At 37.7% G+C, this 23,938-nt stretch overlaps 2 protein-coding genes across 8 annotated transcripts; both read right to left on the bottom strand.

The window, feature by feature from the left end:
* Window positions 1–597: 597 nt before the first annotated feature.
* LOC128026008 (ninein) lies at window positions 598–23,568 on the bottom strand. 7 transcript variants are annotated; one of them, XM_052612679.1, is made up of 26 exons: window positions 23,356–23,567; window positions 20,275–20,466; window positions 19,887–19,974; window positions 18,292–18,464; window positions 16,808–16,853; window positions 16,564–16,736; window positions 15,935–16,078; window positions 15,697–15,855; window positions 15,468–15,604; window positions 14,312–14,452; window positions 13,833–14,007; window positions 13,558–13,668; window positions 13,116–13,205; window positions 12,910–13,036; window positions 12,675–12,766; window positions 11,322–12,400; window positions 7,886–7,984; window positions 7,757–7,808; window positions 6,377–6,514; window positions 6,187–6,264; window positions 5,842–5,988; window positions 5,465–5,635; window positions 5,266–5,391; window positions 3,946–4,041; window positions 2,071–2,187; window positions 598–1,985 (listed from the first exon to the last, which is right to left on the bottom strand). In XM_052612679.1, exons 2-26 carry the CDS (start codon window positions 20,455–20,457, stop codon window positions 1,770–1,772), a joined length of 4,158 nt encoding a protein of 1,385 aa, XP_052468639.1. In that variant the 5' UTR covers window positions 20,458–20,466; window positions 23,356–23,567; the 3' UTR covers window positions 598–1,769. The 7 variants fall into 7 exon arrangements, with proteins under 7 accessions (XP_052468639.1, XP_052468642.1, XP_052468643.1 ...); XM_052612682.1 differs by having other exon boundaries at window positions 2,071–2,184; XM_052612683.1 differs by having other exon boundaries at window positions 5,465–5,632.
* On the bottom strand, window positions 7,999–10,982 carry LOC128026009 (ninein-like). Its single transcript, XM_052612687.1, has one exon. It carries the CDS (start codon window positions 10,470–10,472, stop codon window positions 8,244–8,246), a length of 2,229 nt encoding a protein of 742 aa, XP_052468647.1. The 5' UTR covers window positions 10,473–10,982; the 3' UTR covers window positions 7,999–8,243.
* Window positions 23,569–23,938: the final 370 nt, after the last annotated feature.

Here is a 23,938-nt window from a genome sequence, read left to right as displayed (position 1 = left end):
TCAAGAAATTTTTACTAGTGTCGCAAAAAGAGTTTACATTGTCACCGCATCGCATACACAATCATGTTTATGAGATTTATTTATTCTTAAATTTTTTTGCATTACGTGGAAATCTGTTGAACCGTTCCTCCGCCTGATCCCAGATCAACTCTCTCTGGATCCCTCTTTCCATAGCGGCCTGATCCCAGATCAGACCTTTTCGTAAGCCAGGTCCTCATAGAAGCAAAGCATTGTGGGAAATATTTGACTCTCGAAAATATTTTTAAACATTTTTATGGCTTAGCAGGACAAATGTGGTTGTTCATTCAACAAATTAGGTTCGATATAAAATGTTACGAAACAGGGCCTAAACTCTTAAAAGTTTATCAACAAGTGGTCAATGAAAGGGTTAACGCTAGTTACTAAACCTTCAGAAGGTCAAACTAAATTTAATAAAATCTGTTTTGACTTAGAAATTCTGTATTTATTTTTGTGGTATTTACCAAAGTAACGAAAATAAAAAAAATAATATTGACAAATGAGTTATAAATTATGATATAAACAGAATATATATATATATATATATATATCTCAAATGAAAAACATTTTTTTATATAAAAAAAAGAATGTTTAATGTGTTTTACATCCAAGTGTTATACAATCAAAACTTCAAGGGTCAGTTAACATCATTTTCATAAATAATGGAAAAGCATATCTTATACTTACTCTTATACTTATACTTAACCTAAATCTGCTACAATACTAAAAACACAAGGACACATATTTTAAAGCAATTTCAAAATGTTAAATGCCTGCAATTCTCTGTGCATTTTTTTCCCCAAAGCATCAAAGCTTGTAAACCGTACTCCTTCAGAGACGCCTGAAATGAAACATCATAACCAGTCATTTTCCTCTCCACACACAAATTACACATTGGTTACCACAAGGCTGACATCTCCGAGCTCTGAGTTTCTTTTACTCCACATAAATATTTTAATGTACTCCGTATTATTCATATTCACAGTGCTCATAATACATGATTACAGTTCATAAATGAAAAATAGGCACACAAAATAAATACAAACTAAAGTAACATTATGGGATGTTTTCTGGCGCACATTCTCAAGTGAAAAGTGTTTATATTAACTAAACAATCACAAAGACATAATATGCACTAGAACAAACAGGAAAAAACTGTGAAGAAACACTGTTTCATTTGCCCTTTAATTTCCTTATCTGAGATGCAGGGAATCAGTGATTTTGTTTGCATTTCAATAATACTATGTAATGATAGGCGGTTGCGCGTGCATGCGTGTGTGTGAACACGGGGGCCTCAGCTGTTGGACAAGCTTCTCTAGATCTAAGGAATTTCATCATTGCTTAAGACCAACTTCCAGTTTCAGTTTGAGGTCCAGACTCACCAGTAATAGCACAGTATGGCTTATTCAAAAGAATCAGCTATAAAATGAAACCGTTAAAAGCACTTAAACATAAAGGAAACATTCACCCAGAAATGAAAATGAATGGGAATGAGATTTGGGATCTATGGCAGAGGGGAGGACTTTCAGTAGCCTAAATAAAACTTAATTTCAGTCTGTTCAGTACAAAATTATTTTGTTTGGCTTCAGAGACTTAGAATATAGTGCACAAGTCATATGGACTACTTAGGTTTTTTTTGGAGCTTGACGTTGTTTAAAAAGCAGCTCAGACATCCTGCTACCATGTTTCTCAGAGGAAAATCATACTGGAATGCCTTATATGACTAAAATCATGTGTAATACAGTTTAAAATCAGGAGCGTGTGAAGTGGTAGGGTGCAGGAGTCATTGGTGAAGGGCCGAGGTCACGGACAATCTTATTGAGGCTGGAAATTTTCTCCTCCAGGAGGAAGTTCTTCTTTTCTGCTACTTTCTGACGTTGTTCTGTCTTATCCAAGGCTTTGAGCAGCTGAGCATTCTCCACATACAGGTCTTTGATCAACACATCTGATTCGCTGTTCCTGATCGCCTGCAGAAGCAGAGAGAACAGAACTGAGAGGCTGATTTGGACACAGGGTTAAAGGGCAGGGGAGAACGTTTGTGGATTTCTGTACCTGTTCTTTCAGCTGAGAGACTTTCTCCTGTAGCAGCAGCTTAAGGTTTCTGAGCGTGAGCTCCACTTCTCTCATTCTCTCCTCCATCTGTAACAGCACCACCTCCCGCTCGTCCTGCTGGGCATACAGACCAAGGTCAGAGGTCATGACAGATTATGATGGTTAATTGGTCTGCTAGAAATACACTACCTTAGTTTATGTTAATGTTAAGTGCTCATAGAATAATGTAATTAATTTTGCATGGTTTCTGTACATTCCCTTCCCTACAAACACAAAAATGTCTAAAATAGATTATATACACGAGCAAAACAAATAAATCTTCGAAATTAGATTATATGAGCAATTGATTTTTTTTTTTTGTAATGTAATATAAAATCAGGAACATCTAAATAAGTCACAGACAATTAAGAGAAAGCTTTTTATTACTATTATTATTATTAAACTTTAAATGCATTACACAAAATATTTCACCTAATCGTTTATTTGATCTGTTTTATATCTAAAAACACATTCACATCAATAAGGGACATAACACATTTAAACCAAGTAAAACATCCAAAAGAATTCAGCTAATAAAATCCGTAAATTAAATCAATAAATAAACACCATTCATTAATTATAAATCAGTGATGCAAAATGTCCAATAAAACAATTTAGTGGTAGATAAAGCAATGGATTGAAGTTTAAATTAATACAATTAAACTAAATAAAAAATAAAATGAAAAAAAATAAAGATTTATCTCAGAACAATCATCCATTACAACCGAAGTGCAGTATCACATGTTAAAACTGTGATGGCATAACAGTGCAAACTTAAAAACAAACAAAACAATACTGTTTTTTTAAATGTCTTATGATCTTAAAATCAATTCATAATCATAGATTGCACTGCCCTTAAATGGTATTGATGTCAAAATCCTATTTTACTCCATATGTGGCAGCATCTGGACCAAAGAGGAAACAACTCGCAGCCAGCATACATGCAGCATGATGCTGCCTTGTGGCAGATTCAGGTCATTACCAGCAGCAAAGCTACATTGACCCAAACAAGAACAACCAAATCTGGCAGGAGGGATTCTGTGATTGTACCACATAGACTAAAGATCAGAGTTCACAGTGGAGGTGATCTCACAGGTGGCAATTCTTCTGTTACTGATGATGTCACAGTTCTTACACCTGTTAAAACACATACACACAGCACTATATACAGACTTCTTATATCCATATCCACACACACACACAGAGTTGTGATAGAACAGACTTACACAAACAAACCCACAACACTTTATATAGATACACCAAGAGTGTCATCCAACACCATTCACATTAACAACATAGGGGTCTCTTTAACACTGCTTCTACAAATAGAACAGGCCCAGTGCTGCCCACATCCCTCCTCAAGAGTCTGTATACGAGTGACGAAAGTGTTTTCCAGAACAGAGCAAACAAACAGAGACATCAAGCAGGCCCAATTCACCGAAGGGCAAGACAAACAGTAAATATTCCCCAGAAACTGCTGCATATATACACCATTACAGTGACCCCAAGAGAAATCTCATCCTGGTGTTCTATCGATTTGTCCTACCCTGTCAGATTTTGCTACCTCCCATTAAAACAGTGGGTAGTACAAATCAACAACATAAAAATGCTACTGTAAAGTTATGGTTTATTAACGTCTATACCTACCACAACCCTAAACCAACCCTTACAGTAATGCAGATGCATTAAATATTGTTGTTCAGCATGAGAAAAAGGACGCAATATTGATGTGTGCATGTGCAGTAAACCCTAGAGTAGGACAATCTGACAGGTAGGATAAAGTGTCAGGACACCGGCTGTGATGCTGAGTGTTTGGGTGCAAGTGTGCCTTGTTACCTGCATGTTGAAGTCTGGGCCGTCGCTATGGTACTGTCCTCTCTGTTCCCCTGGCAAATGTAGAGGAGATGAAGGTAAGACTGCAGCCAGCTGAGCCTGAAACAACAGAGTGTTATTATGAGGAAACATGTGTTTGTCAGGGTTTCTGCAGGATTTTAAAGCTCAAATTTAAGAGTTTTTAAGACCTGCTAAATTATAATGAATACCATATAAGCAGAGAAGGGAAGTATCTATGGTAACATCAAACTGTTAAATGATTGTAAAAAGCATGATTTACAGTTCAGATACAGGTTTCAACAAAAACAAGAAATAAGTTTAATGTTATAGATTATAAAGTTTTTTTTAATAAAACTTTTTCTTGAAAGTTTTTATAAAAGTTAACCCAACTTATAGTTCTCCCAGTGAATTCTGGCCATTTCAAATCACTGACACTAACCATAGTTTAACCATGGTATTTTTTTTTGTAAAACTCTGGTTATACAAATGGTACAATATGCTAAAAAAAACATGGTTACTACACTTTTACTATAGTAAAACCAATATTAATTTTCATAAGGGAAAACTAACAATTATTCATGTAAACAACTAACCATCTGTAAATTAAATATATTTTATTGTCCTAATTGTTTACATTTTTATAATGCATTATCTTATTGAGAATTCACCAGTTCACATTTATAACTCTGCATGTTTGCAGCATAAAAACATGGGTTGAATTTTATATTGGTCCTATCAACAGCAGCTCTACCAGCAGGAGGCGCTTTTGAAGCGGCAGAAATACACCGGTTTCCCCGGTAACAGCAGAACACAAACAGCACTGGACTCTGAAACATGCAGCGCTCATGTTTATTACTGCTATTAATTTATTTATTTATGTAATTTTGGAGTGTTTATTTAAATATTGACTATTTACTTACTGTTCAAGAAATAAGTAAATATGTAATTATTTATTAAAATGAATATTAAAAGGACTGTATTAAATAGTTTCATAACTTTTACTCACGTGCATTAGCCAACATTGTCAAACATGGGCTAAATCCAAAATCAAGAAACTAAATATTAGGCAAAAAAACTATGTGTGGTATGTCCAAATTCACAGTTCCTGAATTACCTACCACTTGCATAAGTGTGCATGAGATGTGAATGGCAATAAAGTTACAACTGATGCTGACAATGACAACATATAACTGACAACAGATATAACTACCCAAAGAGTATGCAATTTTGAACATGGCAATGGACTAACTGCTAGGTAATGGCTTCAATCAGCATTAAAAAGCATGTAAAAAGTTTAGTTTGGGGACTTGAGGTGGGGATAACCTTATTCCTTGTGGACAGTAGCTGTACACGCAGAGCCTCCATTTGACGTTTCAAGGCTGATTTTTCTTGTTCTGCAGTTTTCACAAGTCCTCTCTGTTTCAAACTTAATGTCTCCAGCTGGCAGATCTAACAAAGAACATAAACTTAATCAAATGCTTGCATTCATCCTATGGCTGGTGTTTAGTAAACATGCTCTGACCTGCTCCTTTGACGACTGCAGCTCTGAGCTCATCTCGATCATCTGTCGCTTGAGTTGCAGGTTCTCCTCTGTAAGTGAGGCTTGCTCCGCCTCCATCAGCTCAGAAAGCCCCGCCCACACATGCCTCCCTTGTTCCTGACCAGCAGACACAACGGAAACCTCCAACAACTGCTATGAAGATAGAGAGAAGGAATGAGGAAGGAAGAGAAAGTTAGTTTCAGGGGGTGGGGGAGATAAAGATTTGCCTCAGTGTCTCCATATTAGCTGATCAAAGATGCAACACTCACTCTTTAGAGTTCAAGCTTTATTAATAAAACAACATTATATGTCTCCATATAACAAATGACAGGATCTTAGGTGCTCTACAGTATACTCACCTTCTCCTTGGCAGCTTGCAATTGTTTGTGCAAAGAAATCACTTCCTGTTTAAGGGCATCTCTTTCTTGCTGTGTGATGCGTAGGTCAGATTTGAGATGAGCATTCTGCTGAGTGACTGTCTGTAAAGATGAATCCAGTGACATGACCTGAAAGAAACCAAGAGACATTTGCCAAAGAAGTCTCTCAAGCTAAAAACCAAAACCAAATGAAATCAAATAAAAAAAAAAAAAAAAAAAACACCGAAACCAAACACCATACAAAACAAAAACAAACAAAACAACAACAACAAAAAAATAGCGAGATTAGGGCGTGAGATGGTTTTTCATTGATTTTGTTTTTCATACCTTTTCTATGCACCGATTGAGTTCCGATCTAAGCAGTTCCTTTTCTGTTCTGGATACCATCTCCTCCCGATCACACAACTGTAAGCAATTGTGTATGTGTGCATAGAGAGGAACAGAGAAAAAAAAATGAAAAAAATGTCATCCCACTTAAACTTTTGGACATATTAAACTGACACATTTAAAACCATACCCCATTCTTCTCATTGGCTGAGCTGTCATGTTGATGTATCATTTCCTGGAGCGCATGTCGAAGTACATGATCTGCATTCTGCTGTAATAAAAAATGATCCTCCTCCAGCTGCTGTCCCAGGCGGCGAGGCTCAGAGAGCTGAAGAAAATGAAATAAAGAGTGTGGACATGTGCAAATTATTAAATACAAACATTTAAACGTGTATGCAAATGTTAAATATTATTATATTATTATTAAATATTAATTATAGATGGCAAAAAGTTATTTATAAAACCTTGTCCGTACGGAGACGCGTTTAGCTGTATATGCTTTTAACATTTTGTATCATACAGGCATTTCGTCAAGACTGATCCAACGTTTTGGGAGAGTGAAACCGATATTTTTTTAAAAACGGGTCCCAGAGTGGATGGAGCTGAAAATGCCACCCTTGCGTTTTTGTGCAGCAACCTCTCGCTCTCTCTCATGAGGCCAACACGGAAGTGACTTAAACTGTAGTTCGGCAACTGGCCACTTGAGGCTGCCTGCAAAAGGGAGTCATAGACTCCCCATGTTAAAATGCCCAACTTTACAGCAGAAAAAAAAATCATGTTTACAGCCTGGTACAAAAAAATCATTTTGGTCTATATAGCTAATTTTGCCCTTCATGACAACTGTGAGGGGTGTGATTTTTTTTTTTTTAGAAGTCATCCGTTTAAATTATATTAAGCCTTAAAGTTCTGCATAATTAAGGGTGCAGCCACTTGAGTGACAAGTGGATTGCCGTTGCGGTCACCACCTTTGAGCTAGGTGGGCGTGGTTTCATAAACCAGCTCCCGCCTCTTTGCCCATTTTCGATTACCTGGCATTGACACATGGTGACACACTGGAAACGTGGTGACGGCTCGCTCCGCCTACTTTAGGCTTCAAAAAATCTATTCGGGAGCCTATGGGTGACGTCACGGACAATATGTCCATGTTTATAAACAGTCTATGGTCTCACCCCTAGTCAGACACCGCTACGTTACGTAACAGCAACAAAAACATGGACACACAATAACCGATTGTCTTTTTTTAACTAACATTAACAGATTAATAAATGTATTATTCCATGTTCATTTGTATAACATGCACAAGATTTATGAGCATAGTCAAAGTCTCCATTTTTAGTACACCTCTGTGACAAAGCGATGTAGTAAATATGCCAGACCAGCATTCTGTGTCGGTTTCGTGGTTTCATGTGGACGAAGATATTTCTTGACAAAAGGAGAAAAAAAAATAAAGATCGGATAGGGAAAGTTTTGGCTTCATGTGGATGTAGCCTAGGTGTAAAAGGAATCCTAATTCTGAGAGTAACTCCATCGAAGAAAGTTTAACTATCTGGGTAATGGAAATAAACCTTACCTGTCTCCTAAGAGCTTGTACTGATCTCTTCCCTTGCTTGATGTGATGTAATCTGGCCAAAGACATTTGTCACATCATTTACCCGCTCTTATATAGAACAGTTAAGAACTCTCAGTGTGCCTATCTTACCGCAGGTCATCCTGGTTCTCTCTCAAGTCCTCCTCTCTTACTGTGGAGATCTTGTGCCTCAGAATGATGTTCTCTTTAGCCAGTCGACAAACTTCACTCCTAAACACAGAGTGCACTGTAAATCTACTTGGTGGTACAAAACTGCATACTTGCATTAAGGCTTGGTGTAAACAGCCCCTTAGTCTGTTAAACTTACAACATGCTCCACAGTGCACTGAACATTTTTAAGAGTTTAGACAAGGGTTGGGTCAAAACAGGTATGTCACAAAACTTGAGTAAATCTCCACCAGAAAGTAACAAGTGTGTGGGAGGGAGTGATGATGGTGGATGGGACTCTATCTCTCCAAAGAGGTTGGGTTTACGACAGGCACTCACGCAGAAGTGACGGAGCAGAAGGGACCAAGAGCTGGGATACTGATCTACTGAAGCAGGACACAGGAGACAAGGACACATGGTACCTCCGCTCTTGTATTTGTTCATAGATCCTAAGAGATTTGCCCTGCAGATCAGCAAGCGCTCGGCATAGTTCTGAGTTCTGTTTCTCAAACTCCAAGCAGAAGAATTCAAGCTCTGTCACCACAGCAATCTTCTGCTTCAGCTGGGAGTTGTGGAATGAGTTGTTTGAAGTATCTGAAGAGTCAGAGTCCCACTGCTGCACCTTATCCTGAATATCAAGTTCCTGGATAAGTACCTTCGGTTTGGAATTCTCCATTCGAACTTGTGCAGTCTCTTCTAGCACAGATGTCAGCTGTTTGTGGAGATCCTGGACTATGTGCATCTTGTCCTCCAGACTCTTGACTCTCCTCTCCAGATTTTTGTTGTGCTCTACAAGCTTCAAATTCTCTCGGATGCTTTGCTCAAAACAGATCTTTATCTCAGCAAGTTGCACATCTTTGATTTGCTTAAAGTGCTTTGGTACTTGAGTTGTGATATTCTCTTTCTCCAGATCCTGCCATTTAGGGCTCTGCAACTGAGAACTATTGCATTCTATAGCTTTGCTGGGCTGCATTACTGTTTCTTTAAGGGTAAGGATCTCCTGCATGCACACATCACTCAGATCAACCACTTTGTCCTGCTCTGTGTCAAATTTTAGGGTACAAACCTGCTTTAAAAAAGCCATGATTTCATTTTTAATAATTGTAATACGAATACTGTCCTCTTGACTTTCTTCCATCTCAGGTTCAACTGGTTTGCCATTGTATTCAGCCTGGGTGTCATGTTTGCTTGGAGATTCATGGTGTTGCAAGCTCTCCTGGTTATACGAAGCTTTAGATTGTGCAAAGAAATTAACTTTTGTTTCTGTGCAATTCAAAACCTCAGTCATCTTCAGAGTGTCATCTCTTTGAGTCTCTGTGCCGTTGCTCTTATCATTCTGCTCTTCTCTCAGTTCTGGATCTTCAAAACCATCCACTCCAGGATTACTGAGATTCTCCTTAGTCTTTTCATTCTCTACTTTGGGACAATCAGGGGTTTCTGTTCCACTGTTGTTAGATTCTATGTAAGCTATGTCTAATTTAACATCAGCACAACAGTTCAAAGTTATAAAATTTTTAACTCCGACCTCTTGACTTCGGAGTAGCTGTGGATTTCCAAGTTCTTGGTCAGTACCTTCAAGCAGATACTCCTCTTCATCTGCTCTGTTTAAAGAAGACTCCCCACATATGACATGCTTTGGACTGACTTCATGACTTTTTGGACTGAGTTCATCAAAGCGGTGTACTGTGGATTTTTTGCCAGTTTCTTCACTGTCATCTTCGTTGGGTTCTACAGAAATTTCTACAGTGGACTCTACGCAAGGTTTGCCAAAAGGTTCTGTAGAATGTTCTCCAGTGGCTCCTGTCAAATGCAACAAAGTTTCCTCCAACTGCACCACTCTCAATGCCAGTGCATCTCTCTCTGTAAGCAGAGCCGCTCTGTTGTCCTTTAATTCCTCACAGAGAAGCTCTTCATCCTCTTGCATTCTGCATTCAAGCTTTACATTTTCAGACAATAAAATTACTTCCCTTCGTTTACTCTCCAAAGCAGACAAACTCCTTTGCAGCTCTGCTCGCTCCTGGATAAAGTCATCCACCGCTTGCTTCAACATCTCTTCTAGCTCATTGGACTTGTGCTCTGCTTGTGCCAACAGCAGGTCTTTGGCCTCCATCCTATCCTGCACATGCTTGTGCAGCTCATTGAGTTGAAGGCTCAGCTCAATTTCTTTGGATTGAGCAACACTGACGAAAGCCTCCAGCTCGGCCTGAAGCTGTAGGTTCTTGTCTGTCAGAGCTTTAATATTTTGCATGTGTGAGAGTTCAAGGCTTTGGCGCTCTTTTTTAAACTCCTCCCTCTCTAGCTCCAGCACCTCCCTCAACAGATTCCACTGTTGCTCTGCTTCCTTGGTGGCTGCCACTGACTCATTCTCCAAGTGGGCACGATCTGCAGCATGCTTTTGGGTAAGTGCTGCAATCTCATTTTGATAATGTTGCTCGAGTTTATGTAAATCCACCTGAAAACGCTCAGACACTGCCTCTTGGTCACCACAGAAACGGATTTCCACCTCTTCAATTCGCTGAGAGAATTGTTTCTCCAGCTCTCTCCTGTACATGGCCAAATCAACATCAATAACTTATAACATTACCTTATAGAAATATGCACCAACCATATTGCAGAGTGGAGACAAGAATAGCTGATAGGGGTTTCTGTATATTTCAAAATGACAAGTTGAGTGTTGTTAAATCCAAAAGCATGACATATTATCTTAAGAAGCATGACTTTGCTGCCTTTAAATCAGGGTTCTTCAAATCTTGTCCTGGAGAGCCAATGCACTGCAGAGAGCTACAACCCTGATCAAACTTCCCTACCTGTGATTTCCTAATGATCCTGGAAACACTGATTAGCATGATCAGATGAGGTTGACTGGGGTTAGAGCTAAGCTCTGCAGGAAAGTGGATCTCATGGGCCAGATTAAAAAAAGTTTTTAAAATGATTTTTTCCCCAAGTAAAAAAAAAAAAAAAATGCAAGTATACTTGGTTTTATTTCAGTAAAAAAAAAGAAAAAAAAAGTGCTTATACTGTACAAATCTACAATATAAAATTGCCAGTGCAGTAAAATATTTGTTTGTAATTTAACACCATGGCTACCATGGCATTAAATGGGTAAAACACATTAAAATATACTGAAGATTCAAATATATACGATATTTTTAAACGTTTGTATTATTAAAAATAAATGAATAAATAAAATTAGAACCACTACAGTACAGTTAAATTTTCTTAATATACACAAAGATCCATTCTCTGAAAACAACTCTTCTATTCTTATACAGGTCATTTATCTTGGTTCAAGAATTCTAGATACAATTTAAATTTGCACCTACCTTAAAAGAAAATGTCTTAATTCACTTATAAAAATGCCAAAGGTTTAAAGTTAGTAATTCAAACTAGTGTGTCTTACCTCTGTTCAGCAATATCGGAGCGTAGTTTCTCCAAAAGGCTGCTGAGTCTTTCTCTCTCCTCCCTGTGTTTGGCACTCAGCTCCTGCATGGCCTCCCTGTGCGCCACCTCCATCTGACTCTGCGCCTCGTTCAGCACCTGCTGCCACCTCCTCTCCTGCTCCTCTCTCTCTCCTTGCAGTCTCTCTCTCTCCTGCTCCAAACAGGCTTGAAGTGCCCCCTCATGCTGTTTCTCCAGCTGAGCCCGCTCTCTCCCCCAATGCTCCATTATTATGTTCTCGGTCTCCTCCTGCTGTGAGCGAAGGTGTTCCCTCTCCTCCTCCAAACGCTGTAGGAGCAAAGTGTGATGTTTGTTCTCTAACGAATCCCGCTCCTCATCCCATTGTTGCCTGAGGCTCCTCTCCCTCTCCAACCTCTCCTCAAGCAAGGCCTTCAGTGCCTCCTTACTGGTCTCCTCTAGCTCCCGCCTCTCCCGCTCCCATTCCTCCTTGAGCATCCGCTCTCTCTCCTCCAGCAAAGCTTGCAATGCCTCCTTACTGTTCTCCTCTAAATCCTGCCTCTCCCACTCCCAGTCCTCCCGGAGCCTCTTTTCCAGCTCAACACACTCCTGTTCTGTTTTATGCTGCATCTCCTCAAGCTGAGCACTTAGCACCTCCTCATGGCTCTTTTGCTCTTCTTTCCACTGCTCCTTGAGCCTCTTCTCTTCCTTTTCCTTCTCTTCTTGCAGTCTTTCTCTCTGCTCCTGCAGATTGGCCTCCAGCACCTCCTGGTGCTTTAATTCCATCAGATTCACCTCCTCAGCTTGCACTCTGATCCGCTCCTCATAGGCAGACTGTTTTTCCTCCAAAACATTCACCTTTGCTTCCAGCTGCTCTGCATGGCTTCTAGCGTCCTGCGCCTCCTGCGTGAGAGAGTGAAGCTCCTGTTGGTGGAGAGTTTTGAGGGCAGAAATGTCCTGCTCCAATCGGTTCACGCTCTCTTGTTCTCTTGCCAGCTCTTCTCTCAAAACCTGCACCTCCTGTTGGTGATGCAGGTAGAGATGACTCCTCTCCTCCTCTGCGCTGCATTTTTCTTCATAAACCTATAGAGGGGGTCAGAGAGCAACAGTAAGAGTCAACTTTTATTCTTTGAACAATCTGGCGTATAATTTAATGTTTAAAGTACAGTTCACCTAAAAATGAAAATCCTTAAAGGTACAGTTCACCAAAAATGAACATTTTCATTTTTGGGTGAACTATGCTTTCAAACTGATCTGAATGCAAATACACTAACCCCTTCTTTGGTTTCATTCAACTCACAAAAACTATATACTGCTATCTTTTTTTTTTTTTTGTTTTAGTTTATGTGTGTTGTACCATTGCCCTGATGTTTTCTATCTCTCGTTGGTGCTGCTCCAGTAACATCTCGGTCTCTAGACTCATGTTTAATGGCTGCTGCTCCTGAGAACCTACAAATGCGCACACACACACACACACACACACACACACACACACACCAGCACAGCTGAGTTCATGTGACAGAAGATGGACTCCAACTGTAAGCATTTAGTGTTATCTATGAGTATTCAGTATGAGCAGTCATGTAAGTTACCTGGGTCTGGACTCTTGCTGGCCAGTTCATCAGACAGACTCAGTCCGGGACGTGTTGAGGGTGTGAGGCCAGAAGTCTGATATTCCTCCAGCTGAGCTTCCAGCTCATCTATACGATCCTGCAACTCCTACAACATCCATACAGATATATGTGAATTTGAGTGGGAAACAACAGACTAAAACAAAAAGGAAGGAGAGGTTCCTGACCCTGCACTGCTCCTCGTAGCTCCTGCGCAGCTGTCTCAGACGCTCCTCCTGCTGGTAAAACTCTGCACTGTCTGGATCCAAATCACCAAACTAAACACAAAAGCATTTTCCTATTGTTCATGATTTACTGGAAAAATAAATAAAAACTTGGCATAACTAGAACAATGTTTATTCATAAAAATGTATAAAAGGTCTACAGATTTTTATGTTTTAATCAATTTACTTGACTTTTCCAGTCCAGAAAAAAATAAATCACAAAATAGGCTACCTTATATACCCTGATTTATGAAAACAGTATGAAACCTGGTGTAAATAAACAGATGTCTGTAATGATGTTAGCGGGCTTGAGGAAGTGATGTGGGAAAGTTTGGTGATGTTACTATTGACATATGCAGGTTTCTCCTGTCAGAACTGATTTCTGTGTCCATGCTAATTCCAGTACCTTCTCTTTCAAAACCCCATCCAGATTTTTTTGCACTTTGTTCAACTGGTTTTCTGCCTCCACCAGTTTCTCTGTGGTCTCAATAAGCTCTGACTCCAGACGACCATTTTCCTACACAGTACAATATTAATAAAGACAAGCAAATACAATACATTTTGCAATTCAAATCAAAATTAAAATAACAGGTTGCCAGGAATATGATGTGAACATGTAGCAGGCAACTGATGGTGTTAAAAATTTTTTTAAATAAAAACTCAATGCAAAATGTGGATTACTGTAATGGTGAGAGATAGCCGCTCTCGTAGGAAGGTTTCATCATCTCTCATCTTGCCAATTTCCTGTTCAAGCTCATCTCGCTGCTGATTGGCCTGCTGATGCACAAGCTCCACCTCTTTACTAAACTCTGCCCTCAGAGTGGTCATACTGTCTTTATATTGCTGCTCCAACTTCCTGTTTAAATGGCATGCATGGACATAAACACACATGCATTTGACATATGAATACACCCACATGCATCACCCAACAATGTCCACAGAACAGCCTTCTGTGTTTAAGCAGCCATTTCTACATCGATACAGCTGTGAAAACATCTCATCACAGATAATATGCAGAAAAGAGATGGGACTGGAAAATTTGAAATCTTATAAGAGCTTTCTGCTTTCTGAGGTATAAAGTAATATGGGTTCGTTCATGAACAGGGTAACAGGGGATTATGCATAAAATGAATAAAAATGCTGATTGAAGGTGAAGTTACCGGAGGTTGAGCTCGTTATTGCGCTCAATGGCAGCATGGTGGTCGTCGACTTCAGACGCCAGCTGAGATTTCAGTTTCTCTGCTTTTTCCAGATCAAAGCGAATCCTTTCCTTCTCACGCCTTTCCAGGTCAACACACTCACTGTCACAAAGAAGTAGGACATTAGAAGCAAACTGGAGTTCTGATGGTTGTAAAATGATCTTGAATAAATCCGAATAAAGAACACAAGTGTGTAAAAACAATCTGGAGTGAGTCTGAATAATGACCTGGATTGAAGCAGAATAACAAGATGTGATTCAGAATAAGAGAAAACACTAGGTTTTAGCATTCTAGTCTGTGTCATAATAGCAAGTTAGGGTGATCTGAAATGAAGTCCTTATATTAAATTAGAATATCTCAAGTATGAATAATAAGCCAACACAACTTTGAGTGCTAGAAAAGAAAGGGCAGGAATGATCTTCAGTGAGTCCGAATGATGACGTGGAACAGTGGTTCTCAACATACTCAACCTACAAAACCCCCTCCATGTTCCAAAACTATATTTGCAAAGCCCCCTACCAGACAAAACATTTTAGACCTTGACATAGATTAAAACAAATATAAATTCATTATATTAATTACCATGACTACTGAACATTTAATTCATTTTCTAACATTTTATCCTCTTATTCATTTTATCCAAGTATTCCAAAACTTTTGTAATCCTGATTCTTAAATAAAAACTGAGTCAAGATACCAAATTAAAATATTAAATATGTCAGTTTCATCATGTTTTTAGCTTTATAAACTTATTCTAAAACATATTTTGTCTTATTTTAAATCCTTTTGTGCCATATTGCTACCCCCTTGGAATTGTACTAAGCCAATTTAGTGGGCCCCAGCCTCTTGGTTGAGAACCACTGATCTAAGTGTGAATAACAAACTGATCTAGAGTGATGCAGAGTAGACAGCTTAAGCACTCTAGAGTGAATGAGAATGATGAACTGGTGCGAATATTAGTATATTAGTTTAATTTAATTATTATTAGAATGATCATACAAATTATAAATATGAATCATGCAGTGGTACGCTGGAGCAGTTTTAATTCTAGATCTGGCCCATGCTTGAGTGAGCTGTGAGAGTTGGAATGAGCTAGAGTTCAGATGCATGGACTCACAGCAGATGTCTGATTTCCGCCTTAAAGCTCACTAGCGCCGCCTGGTGGATGGAGTTCTTAGTGCACAGCAGCTCATTCTCTAAAGCAACGGTCAGCTCTGACAGATTCACTTTACCTTCCACATTAAAATCCAGAGCCTACAGACAGACACACACATATATAAAACTTGTTACAAATATCTCAGTTTAAATGCAGAATTTTGAAGACGCTCTATGTCTATATATGTTACCTGTAAGATCTCTGAGCTTTTGTCCACTCCCTCTTCCATCCACCTGTAAAGCAGAGATTCCACAGGAGCGTGTCCCGATCCATCATCTAAATCTGAAAACACCCGCAGACTGATTGTACTGCTCAAAGCACATGAGATCCTACGGCCCGACTCATCAAACTTGAAAGACAGATGGAGAAGAGAGGTTTAACACTTATATTTAGGCATGGTTTGTGTACAGCCTATTTTTGTGTACTACCTGAGTGGAATGGAGTCTCTTTAATTGTCTGTAGGGTGTAGATGCTGACGGTGTGGGTGGTTTGCTGTGGTTTATTATGCATGAGATGAACTCCTGTACATCCATTGCGTTTTCATCAGCACACTGCAACTGATCCTCGCCCACCTGGGAACATTCAAACACAATATGGTACGGGAAGGGATTGTATACCCAAAAAGTAATTTTCTATTTTCATTTACTCACCCTGTTGGCCCAGACCCATATGAATTTGGTTAATCTTTGAAACAAAGATTTTTAAATGGAACCAAAAAGATCATAAGGGGATTGTAATATGATTCAAGATGATTAATCCAGGTCTTGTGAAGAGATATAACCATTTTAAATGATGAACAGATTTGATCTAGGCTTTTATTTAGATCTAAACAATGATCGACACATACATTCAGTGCATCACACATGCTAAACACTGGATTTTCAGCTGAGGTACAGAAACCTCTCAGGTTTCATTAAAAATATCTTAAATTGTGTTTGAAGATTAACCAAGGTCATATGGCTTTCGAACGACATGAGGGTAAACAACAGTTTTTATTTTTGGGTGAACGATCACTTTAACCACTTAATGCCCCTCAGGTTGTGATAATGGAAAATACCTCAATGCCTATGTGCTGGCAGAGTGTGTGTAGCTGTTGCAGTGTGGCCGTGCCGTTTATGGGCAGAGAGAGCTGATGGCAAGCGTTATGCAGACGCTCCTCCAGGTCACAGAGTGGCACCGCATTGCCACGTGGTGTGCTGGGTTCATCTGGGTTCCAGAGGTGGAGCTGACCTGCACACAATCCAGTATAAATGTCTTGCAAAAGGGAATAAAAATATATTTTTTAAAGTATTTAAACTAACCTTCTGCTTCAAACTCTTCAGAAATGCTTATGTCAGCATTCCAGCGCTAGAAAGAAAAAAATAAAATGGGGTCGGTTTGGGGTCAGTAAGATTTATTAATTTTCTTTTTTTTTTTTTTTAAGAAATGAATGCTTTAAATTGATGAAAAGCGACAATAACAACATTCATAACTTTAAAAATGAATTCTATTTTCAAATAAATGCTGTTCTATTCAAAGAATCTTGAAAAAAAGTAGCACCCCATACAGGAAAATATTAAGCTATTTACATATTAAAATATGAATGTAATTAAATATTTTAAAATATCGATGATAATTCGAGATGTTTCCTGATTTTGTATCAGCATATTAGAATGATTTCTTAAGGATCATTGACACTGAAGACTGGACTAAACATGGATGAACTACATTTTAAAATATCTTAAAAGAGAAAAAAAAAAATATAAAATGAATTAGTGAATAACATTTCATAGTATTACTGTTTTGCTGTACTGTTGATCAAATAAATGCAGCCTTGTTAAGCATAAACTATTTTTCAAAAACACTAAAAATAGTTTTTACTGAAATACACACACAATAAATTTTTTGTGTTTTTTAAATTTACATTTACACACACACACACACAAACACACATATAAAAATGTAAAAAAACACACAAAAAAATTGTTATACATGTTTATTAACCAAAATAAAAAGTAAAATAAATATACTAAAATAATAAATCTGCCATAAACCTACATCATTGAATCCAAAACTAGCCAAAGGTTGTGAAAAAAAAGCCACTCAATCAACTACTTTTCAATAGTTTGGTCAAGATCATGGTGTGCGTGTGTTCAAATATGGACAGAGTGAATTTCTGGGGGTGTAGGGAGCAGATGGAGAATACGTGCAATGGAATCCAGGGGGTGGGGAAGGGTCATTGTTAGTCAATAGAAAGCCCTCCCTCCCCCCAAAAAACATCACACACCCCACACATCTGCTGTTATAGAACTGGAGGATTGTTCACACTTCGGACTCAGAGAGAGCTCTGCGCAGCAGATCAGTGTGTATTAATGTGCACCTGCTGGGAAGTGTGGCCAGAGTCACACACAAAAGCTCACAAACACAAGCCAGCATGAATTTTGATCAAATTCTTTTCAGCATGAAACGTCATTGCCTGATAGTTTGCATTAAAGTGGATGTATATTCTGAGAGTCTGAAATCTCATTAACTCAAACTAAACTGCTGTCAGAGCAGAGGGCAAAGACACACACACACACACACACACACACACACACAGTCACACCACAACTAGCCCCAAAACACAGACCCAGACTATTCGTTTTGGAGCTAGTTGCGGCTGAATAATTGAGATTGTTTCTGAAGGAAAATAGCAACTTTAACCTTCAGCTTTATCTGTGTATTCAGATATGCTTGATTCCAAACGAGAAGAATGTGGCTTAACTTTTAAGCTTCACTGTTTTTCATGTTTGTGTGTGTTTGTTACCTCACGTTTCCTGGGTACAGTCCTGTCATCGCTCTCTTGAGCATCTTCATCCTTCTGCTCCTCATCTTCAGCCAGTGTGTGTGAATCAGTCTGCGTATGAATGAACTCCGGAGCAGAGCGTCGGCCATAGCGCTTACTGCCCTTTACAAAGCGCGGCTGGACTTCTGGGGAATCTACGAGAGAGATGATAGGACAATTTTATATATCAGGTCAGACAACTTTATAAATAAAAATACTGTAATTATTTTTTTTAAATTGTAAATCATTTTAAAATGTAATTATTTGAATATGCTGATTTGACTTATTATCATCAATGTTTAAAGCAGTTGTGCTGCTTAATAGATTTGTGAAAACCATGATACCTTTTTCAGGATATGCTATAAGTTCAAAAGAACAGCATTTATTTGAAATAGAAATCTTTTGTAACATTATGAATATATTTACTGTCACTTTTGTTCAATTGAATGCATCCTTATTACTATAAAGTATATATTTTCACATCAAATGTTTGAACAGTAGTGGATATGGGCACCACAGAGTGTAAACAAACTATATCATAAACTCTGCAGATTTCATTACAAAATCATTCATGGTATATAATTAACAATCAAGCCAGTGGCACATTTTGATAAGAGCGGAGGACATTTTTAGGAACAAAATCTGTGAATCGTTTGTTTATCGTTCACCTCAGAAACATGAAAGAACAATGAGTTCCAAGTTTTGTTAATTGAGGCCCAGGGTAACACATGAATGTTGACTACCAAATGTTTTTAAGCAGAAATAATGTTTACTAAGCATCACCATCTCTATTGCTTATAATGAGGCAAGCATTTAGAACACTGCAGCAACCACATAGCAATGTCCTGGCTACCATCATTAACTGTGAGATGTCATGATTAGAGAAGAGCTTGTTTTAAGACAGAATAGTCTGCATTTACACCCTCACTGCTCTCAGAATAATCCTCTTAAATCCAGATTGAACCTTACATCCTCTCTTCACTCAGGCTCTCTGGTTTGTAATACATTCTCGATTACATCATGATTTCTAAATGCTGATCAGGACCGTTCGATCATAACCTGTATTAAAAACTGTGTGTTCAATGTCAACTATAATAAATAGACATATTCGTTAAATAGATGTATTTGTTTACAGCTGTTCACTATTCGATCTGAATGATTTATGACTAATGTATGAATGATCTGATATATGTATGACTGAAATATATATATATATATTAGTCATAAATAGATTTAAATTGATATATAGAATTAATAAATGCATATTTATTTCTAAAGGTTTGGTGACTTTTAAGTAACATCACAGCATGTATAGATATTGTATTAAAAAGGGTGCCTCAATGGTAACACCAATATCCAAAGACTGTTTTTTTTTTTCAATTATATTTTTTACCTTAATGAGACATTCATAAAAATGAGGATTTAACCCACTCTTTTTACACAATATTGGTTCCAGTTCCAAGCTTACATAATGCCAATAATCTAAGATGATCCATTAAGTTTAATGATCTCCGTTCATTATATGGTCTAAAATTGCAACCTTTTGGCTACCAGCCGAGATATTATAAGGATGTTACCTGGTCGTTCAAGACATTCTTCTGGATCGCTTGTGTTTGTGCTTGATAACACAAGGATCAGAGCATCCTTAAACTGTTCAAAATCAACCTGAAAAATCAGAACAGTAGCAGATAATCACTCCTCTTTTCACCAATGCTATTCAAGCCCATGCAGTCTTGTGTTTTTAATGCTCTAAAAAGTTCTTTGGTTTGGGTTTTGAACAAATGTTATTTTCTGAAATGTAAACCACACTCTCTTAACCATTAACAGCATTTAATGTCTCATCATTAAATTTAACACACCCAAATACACAAAAAATTACATTAAAATAAAATAAAACCAAAATAGAAAATGCCACTATAAAAGAAATCAAATCTAAATAACACGTGTATCTATATTATTTCTGACCCGTGCATGGATCTGGTCCTCCAGCAGTGTGTGTAAGAGTGTGTTCAGTGTGTTCTCCTCCAGCTGAAGGGCCCGGCAGAGATCGGTCAGTTCTTCAGGACTCAGAGAGCCCAATCCACTGCCATCAAAACTCTCAAACACCTCTTTCAATCGTTCCTCATACTGGTCCCTCGCTCCATCCATCAGCCTTTCCTACAGAGACACAGACAGCATTACAAAACCCCATCCACTGGTGTCTAGCTTAACTCCAACATCTTGTTCAAAACACAAGGATGCAAAAAGATGCATAGATAACCAGAGTGAGAGACAAAAAATGGACAAGAGCAAAAACAAAAAACAAAAAGATCAAGTGCTTGACACACTCCCACCGGTCAGCCACTTTTACCACGGAGGCTGTATTGTCAGCCATTTAAAGACTACAGCTTTTATAACATCAGTACAATGTTCCCACACTTAACTAACGGATTTCTATGACCTTTTCAGTTGGATAAGGAGTATATAGAAATCTTTATATATCTGGGTTTATTTCCATTTTTATGTCAGGTAACAATTTTTTTTAAAATCAATAAGTATACAGAATTATGCTTATTAGGGGTGCACAAAATATCTGTACCATACACGTTATTGGGCAATATATATATTTCAATATATGCCACAATATGTAATTGTGCATGCTCATTTGCCTGGTTTAAAATTTATTATATTTTATTTTAATAGATAAAATTGTATAATAAATAGGAATTATTTTTTATACTTTGACAACATTTGTCAACAGTCAAATGTCTTAAAAAAATGAATATCAATTTATACTTTTGTTCATACTAAACATTATAATGCTGAAGCTGAAAATTTTTCTTTGTGCCATTTATTTAGGTAATTTTAATAATCCGTTGTTTATCAATTGTCAGCCATAGCATCATAGTTATCAGTATATCAGTTTATAAGAGACATTCCTAATACTTGATAATGCACAAATATCTCCAATAAAAGTGCCCATGGACAGACATGGTTAGGCTTGTTTTACTCAACGGCAATGCAAACACTAACAAACAGCAATATATAATCAAATAAATATGATATACTGTATGGCTCAGTTTCCATGACTTTAAGCCTTTAAACATTTCCCTGAACTTCGTGCTCATAGCTACCCAGAGTAAATAAGATTCAAGATGGAACACTGAAGCTTGAGCCACAAAAATGGAGAGCGCATACAGACCTAGAGCACTATTTCTGACACACACAATCCCTCCGATCAGGAAGAGAAGAGATCTGTGGGCTAAATGCAGAGCGGAGCACAGATGAGGGAGGCCAACGTCAGGACACACAAGTTATAACATCTGAGATGAACACAAACACACACACACACACTCTGCAGGCCGCAGGTGTCTTTTGTCCCAAGGAGCCCTGACCCCTCTGAAAGCCTTACAAGCATAGAAGTCTGTGCAATCATTTATTATTCTTCAGTGGTTGGTGCACACACACAAACACAAAAAAAAGGGAGGAGTTTGGCATCCATCTGCTCCTTGTCAATGACATCATGACCAGCCCATTACAAGGACGTCTGAGAGTGGCCAGGTGTCCCTCTATTCAGGAAGAACAGATTCAGAGTCGCTCAGATATATGGATGAGGCAACGTGGAACTGATTCTCAGAGGAGTTTTTTTTTCCTAACCATATAAAATGCACAGAAACATCATTTATGTCAAATACTATTAAATCACAATCTAAACAAATATGACTGTAATATATAATATAAATTTTAATACAAAAGTAGCTGTTACCAGGGTAACCACACCTTTTATCCTATTTAATTATTTGTCTTTTCCATTCATTTGGGATAACCAGATTACATTTTTTGCCATTCATTTAAATTTTATTCATAATTATTTTTGAGATTGGCTCAAAATTCCACTTTAAGAAATTATTTCAGACTAAGCATAACTGAATCAAATTAAACTAATTATTTAAAAATAATATATATATTTTTTTTATATATTATTAAATTATTTTTTAAATTGTACTAATTTTTATGCCACATACATAAATGCAAAGTATGATATCTGGAAATCACAAGCATGTTTTCTATGACTAACTGTAAAAATGTAATGCACAAGTAATCACAATACTACAAACATACTGCTGGAATATATTTAAATATTTTTCCCCAAAATAATTTCACTACATAAAAATCATATACATGTATAACGTCTAATTTGTTGGTTATGAGCGAGTGGCACCCATTGAAGCTCTGTTATAGCATCTGATAGCAACAGGTTAAAAACATAGGGCTAGAATAGAAAAAGAGAAATCAGAGAAATCTCTCTATAATAATTCACTCATAATAAACTTAAAGAATCATCAGCATTTCAGCAATCCAAAAAAAATAAAATAAACATCTTTTTTGATTTCCGCATCACACAAGTGTCCAGCAGGGAGACACAGACACAAAGGAGGACAATGACAGACACACACACACACACACACACACACACACACACACACACACAGATCATCAGACACATTTAAATGAACAGATGGTTTGAATAAATTGCAGACTCATTCCTTCACTTTAGTGCCTAATTCGGTTTCCACTTCATTTTGCATGGCTTTTAAACATTGAGTCATTATAAAAAACAGTGCCACAACCGGTAGAAAACCCAAACTGCTTCCCTCATCACATGGCTACAGTTCTGCAATCTCAGATGATCGAGGTCATCAGTCCGTGACAGAGACTCTTAGCAACATACACACACAGCAACATTAAATACACAAACACAACATTAAACACGCAAAATACACACTCATGCTAAGATCAATGACACTTAATTTTCACTTCATTTATCTCACATGTTTAGTGATTAAAGAAAATAATAAACAATCCTTCACTGTTAAATGAAAGAAAGTTCTGAACTTCAATACTGCTGCCAGTCACAAATGAATCGCCAAATCACGAAACAGACTCAAACCATATGCAGGACACATAATATTATAGGTCAGTGCCGAAGAATGCATGAATTTATTAGGAGTTAGATTACTGTGATTTATGTGCGATAAAGTCAAAGTTAAACCCATCAGAACATACCTCCCAGATGCGCGCGCTCTCTCTCTCTCCGTTACTCGGCTATAAGTCCATTAGTTTGATCCGGAGCTCGCGCACAAACTGACCCGATCTGTGTGAGTTTGGATCTGATGCTGGAGCTGAAGCTGTGAATGTGGTGCCTCTCCGCTAAGTGCTAGGGTCAGTGTGCAACATTGTCTGTTATAATGGGGCGTTCATTGAGATTTTGAAAGGCCGTGCAGGAGGAAGAGGAGGAGACGAGCAGAAACACAGCGCGCAACAGCGACCCCGGCAGGGCACCGATAAAACTACACACCTGTTCAACTTCTGGCTTTTCTTTTTTACTCTTGCTCCAATTCAGTACAGCGACGATTTATTAGATTGATTTATAGCATTACCAAAGCACTGCAGATTAATAATACAACTTACGGTGCTTTTACTTTATAAAAAAAAAATTAAGTAAAACAGTAACATTTACTGTTAATAGTAACAGTATAGAAAAAAAATGCAATTTACAAAAAAAAAAAAAAACTATTATATATATATATATATATATATATATATATATATATATATATATATATATATATATATATGTGTTTTTTTT

This window comes from Carassius gibelio, chromosome A13 (assembly GCF_023724105.1).
Source record: "Carassius gibelio isolate Cgi1373 ecotype wild population from Czech Republic chromosome A13, carGib1.2-hapl.c, whole genome shotgun sequence".
Classification (NCBI taxonomy): Eukaryota; Metazoa; Chordata; class Actinopteri; order Cypriniformes; family Cyprinidae; genus Carassius; species Carassius gibelio.
The sequence above is the reverse complement of the archived record's forward strand: the minus strand, read 5'-3'. Positions and strand labels throughout refer to the sequence as shown.

What these genes read in the sequence shown, in the direction of transcription:
- LOC128026008 (XM_052612679.1), bottom strand. Translation starts at nt 20,457, where the DNA reads ATGGATGGAGCGAGGGACCAGTATGAGGAACGATTGAAAGAGGTGTTT. An exon ending in TGAAGAGTTTGAAGCAGAAG is followed by an intron (nt 16,737 to 16,807) that starts GTTAGTTTAAAT and finishes GATTGTGTGCAG; the next exon opens with GTCAGCTCCACCTCTGGAAC. An exon ending in CAGCAAGAGTCCAGACCCAG is followed by an intron (nt 12,767 to 12,909) that starts GTAACTTACATG and finishes GCGCATTTGTAG; the next exon opens with GTTCTCAGGAGCAGCAGCCA.
- LOC128026009 (XM_052612687.1), bottom strand. Translation starts at nt 10,472, where the DNA reads ATGTACAGGAGAGAGCTGGAGAAACAATTCTCTCAGCGAATTGAAGAG.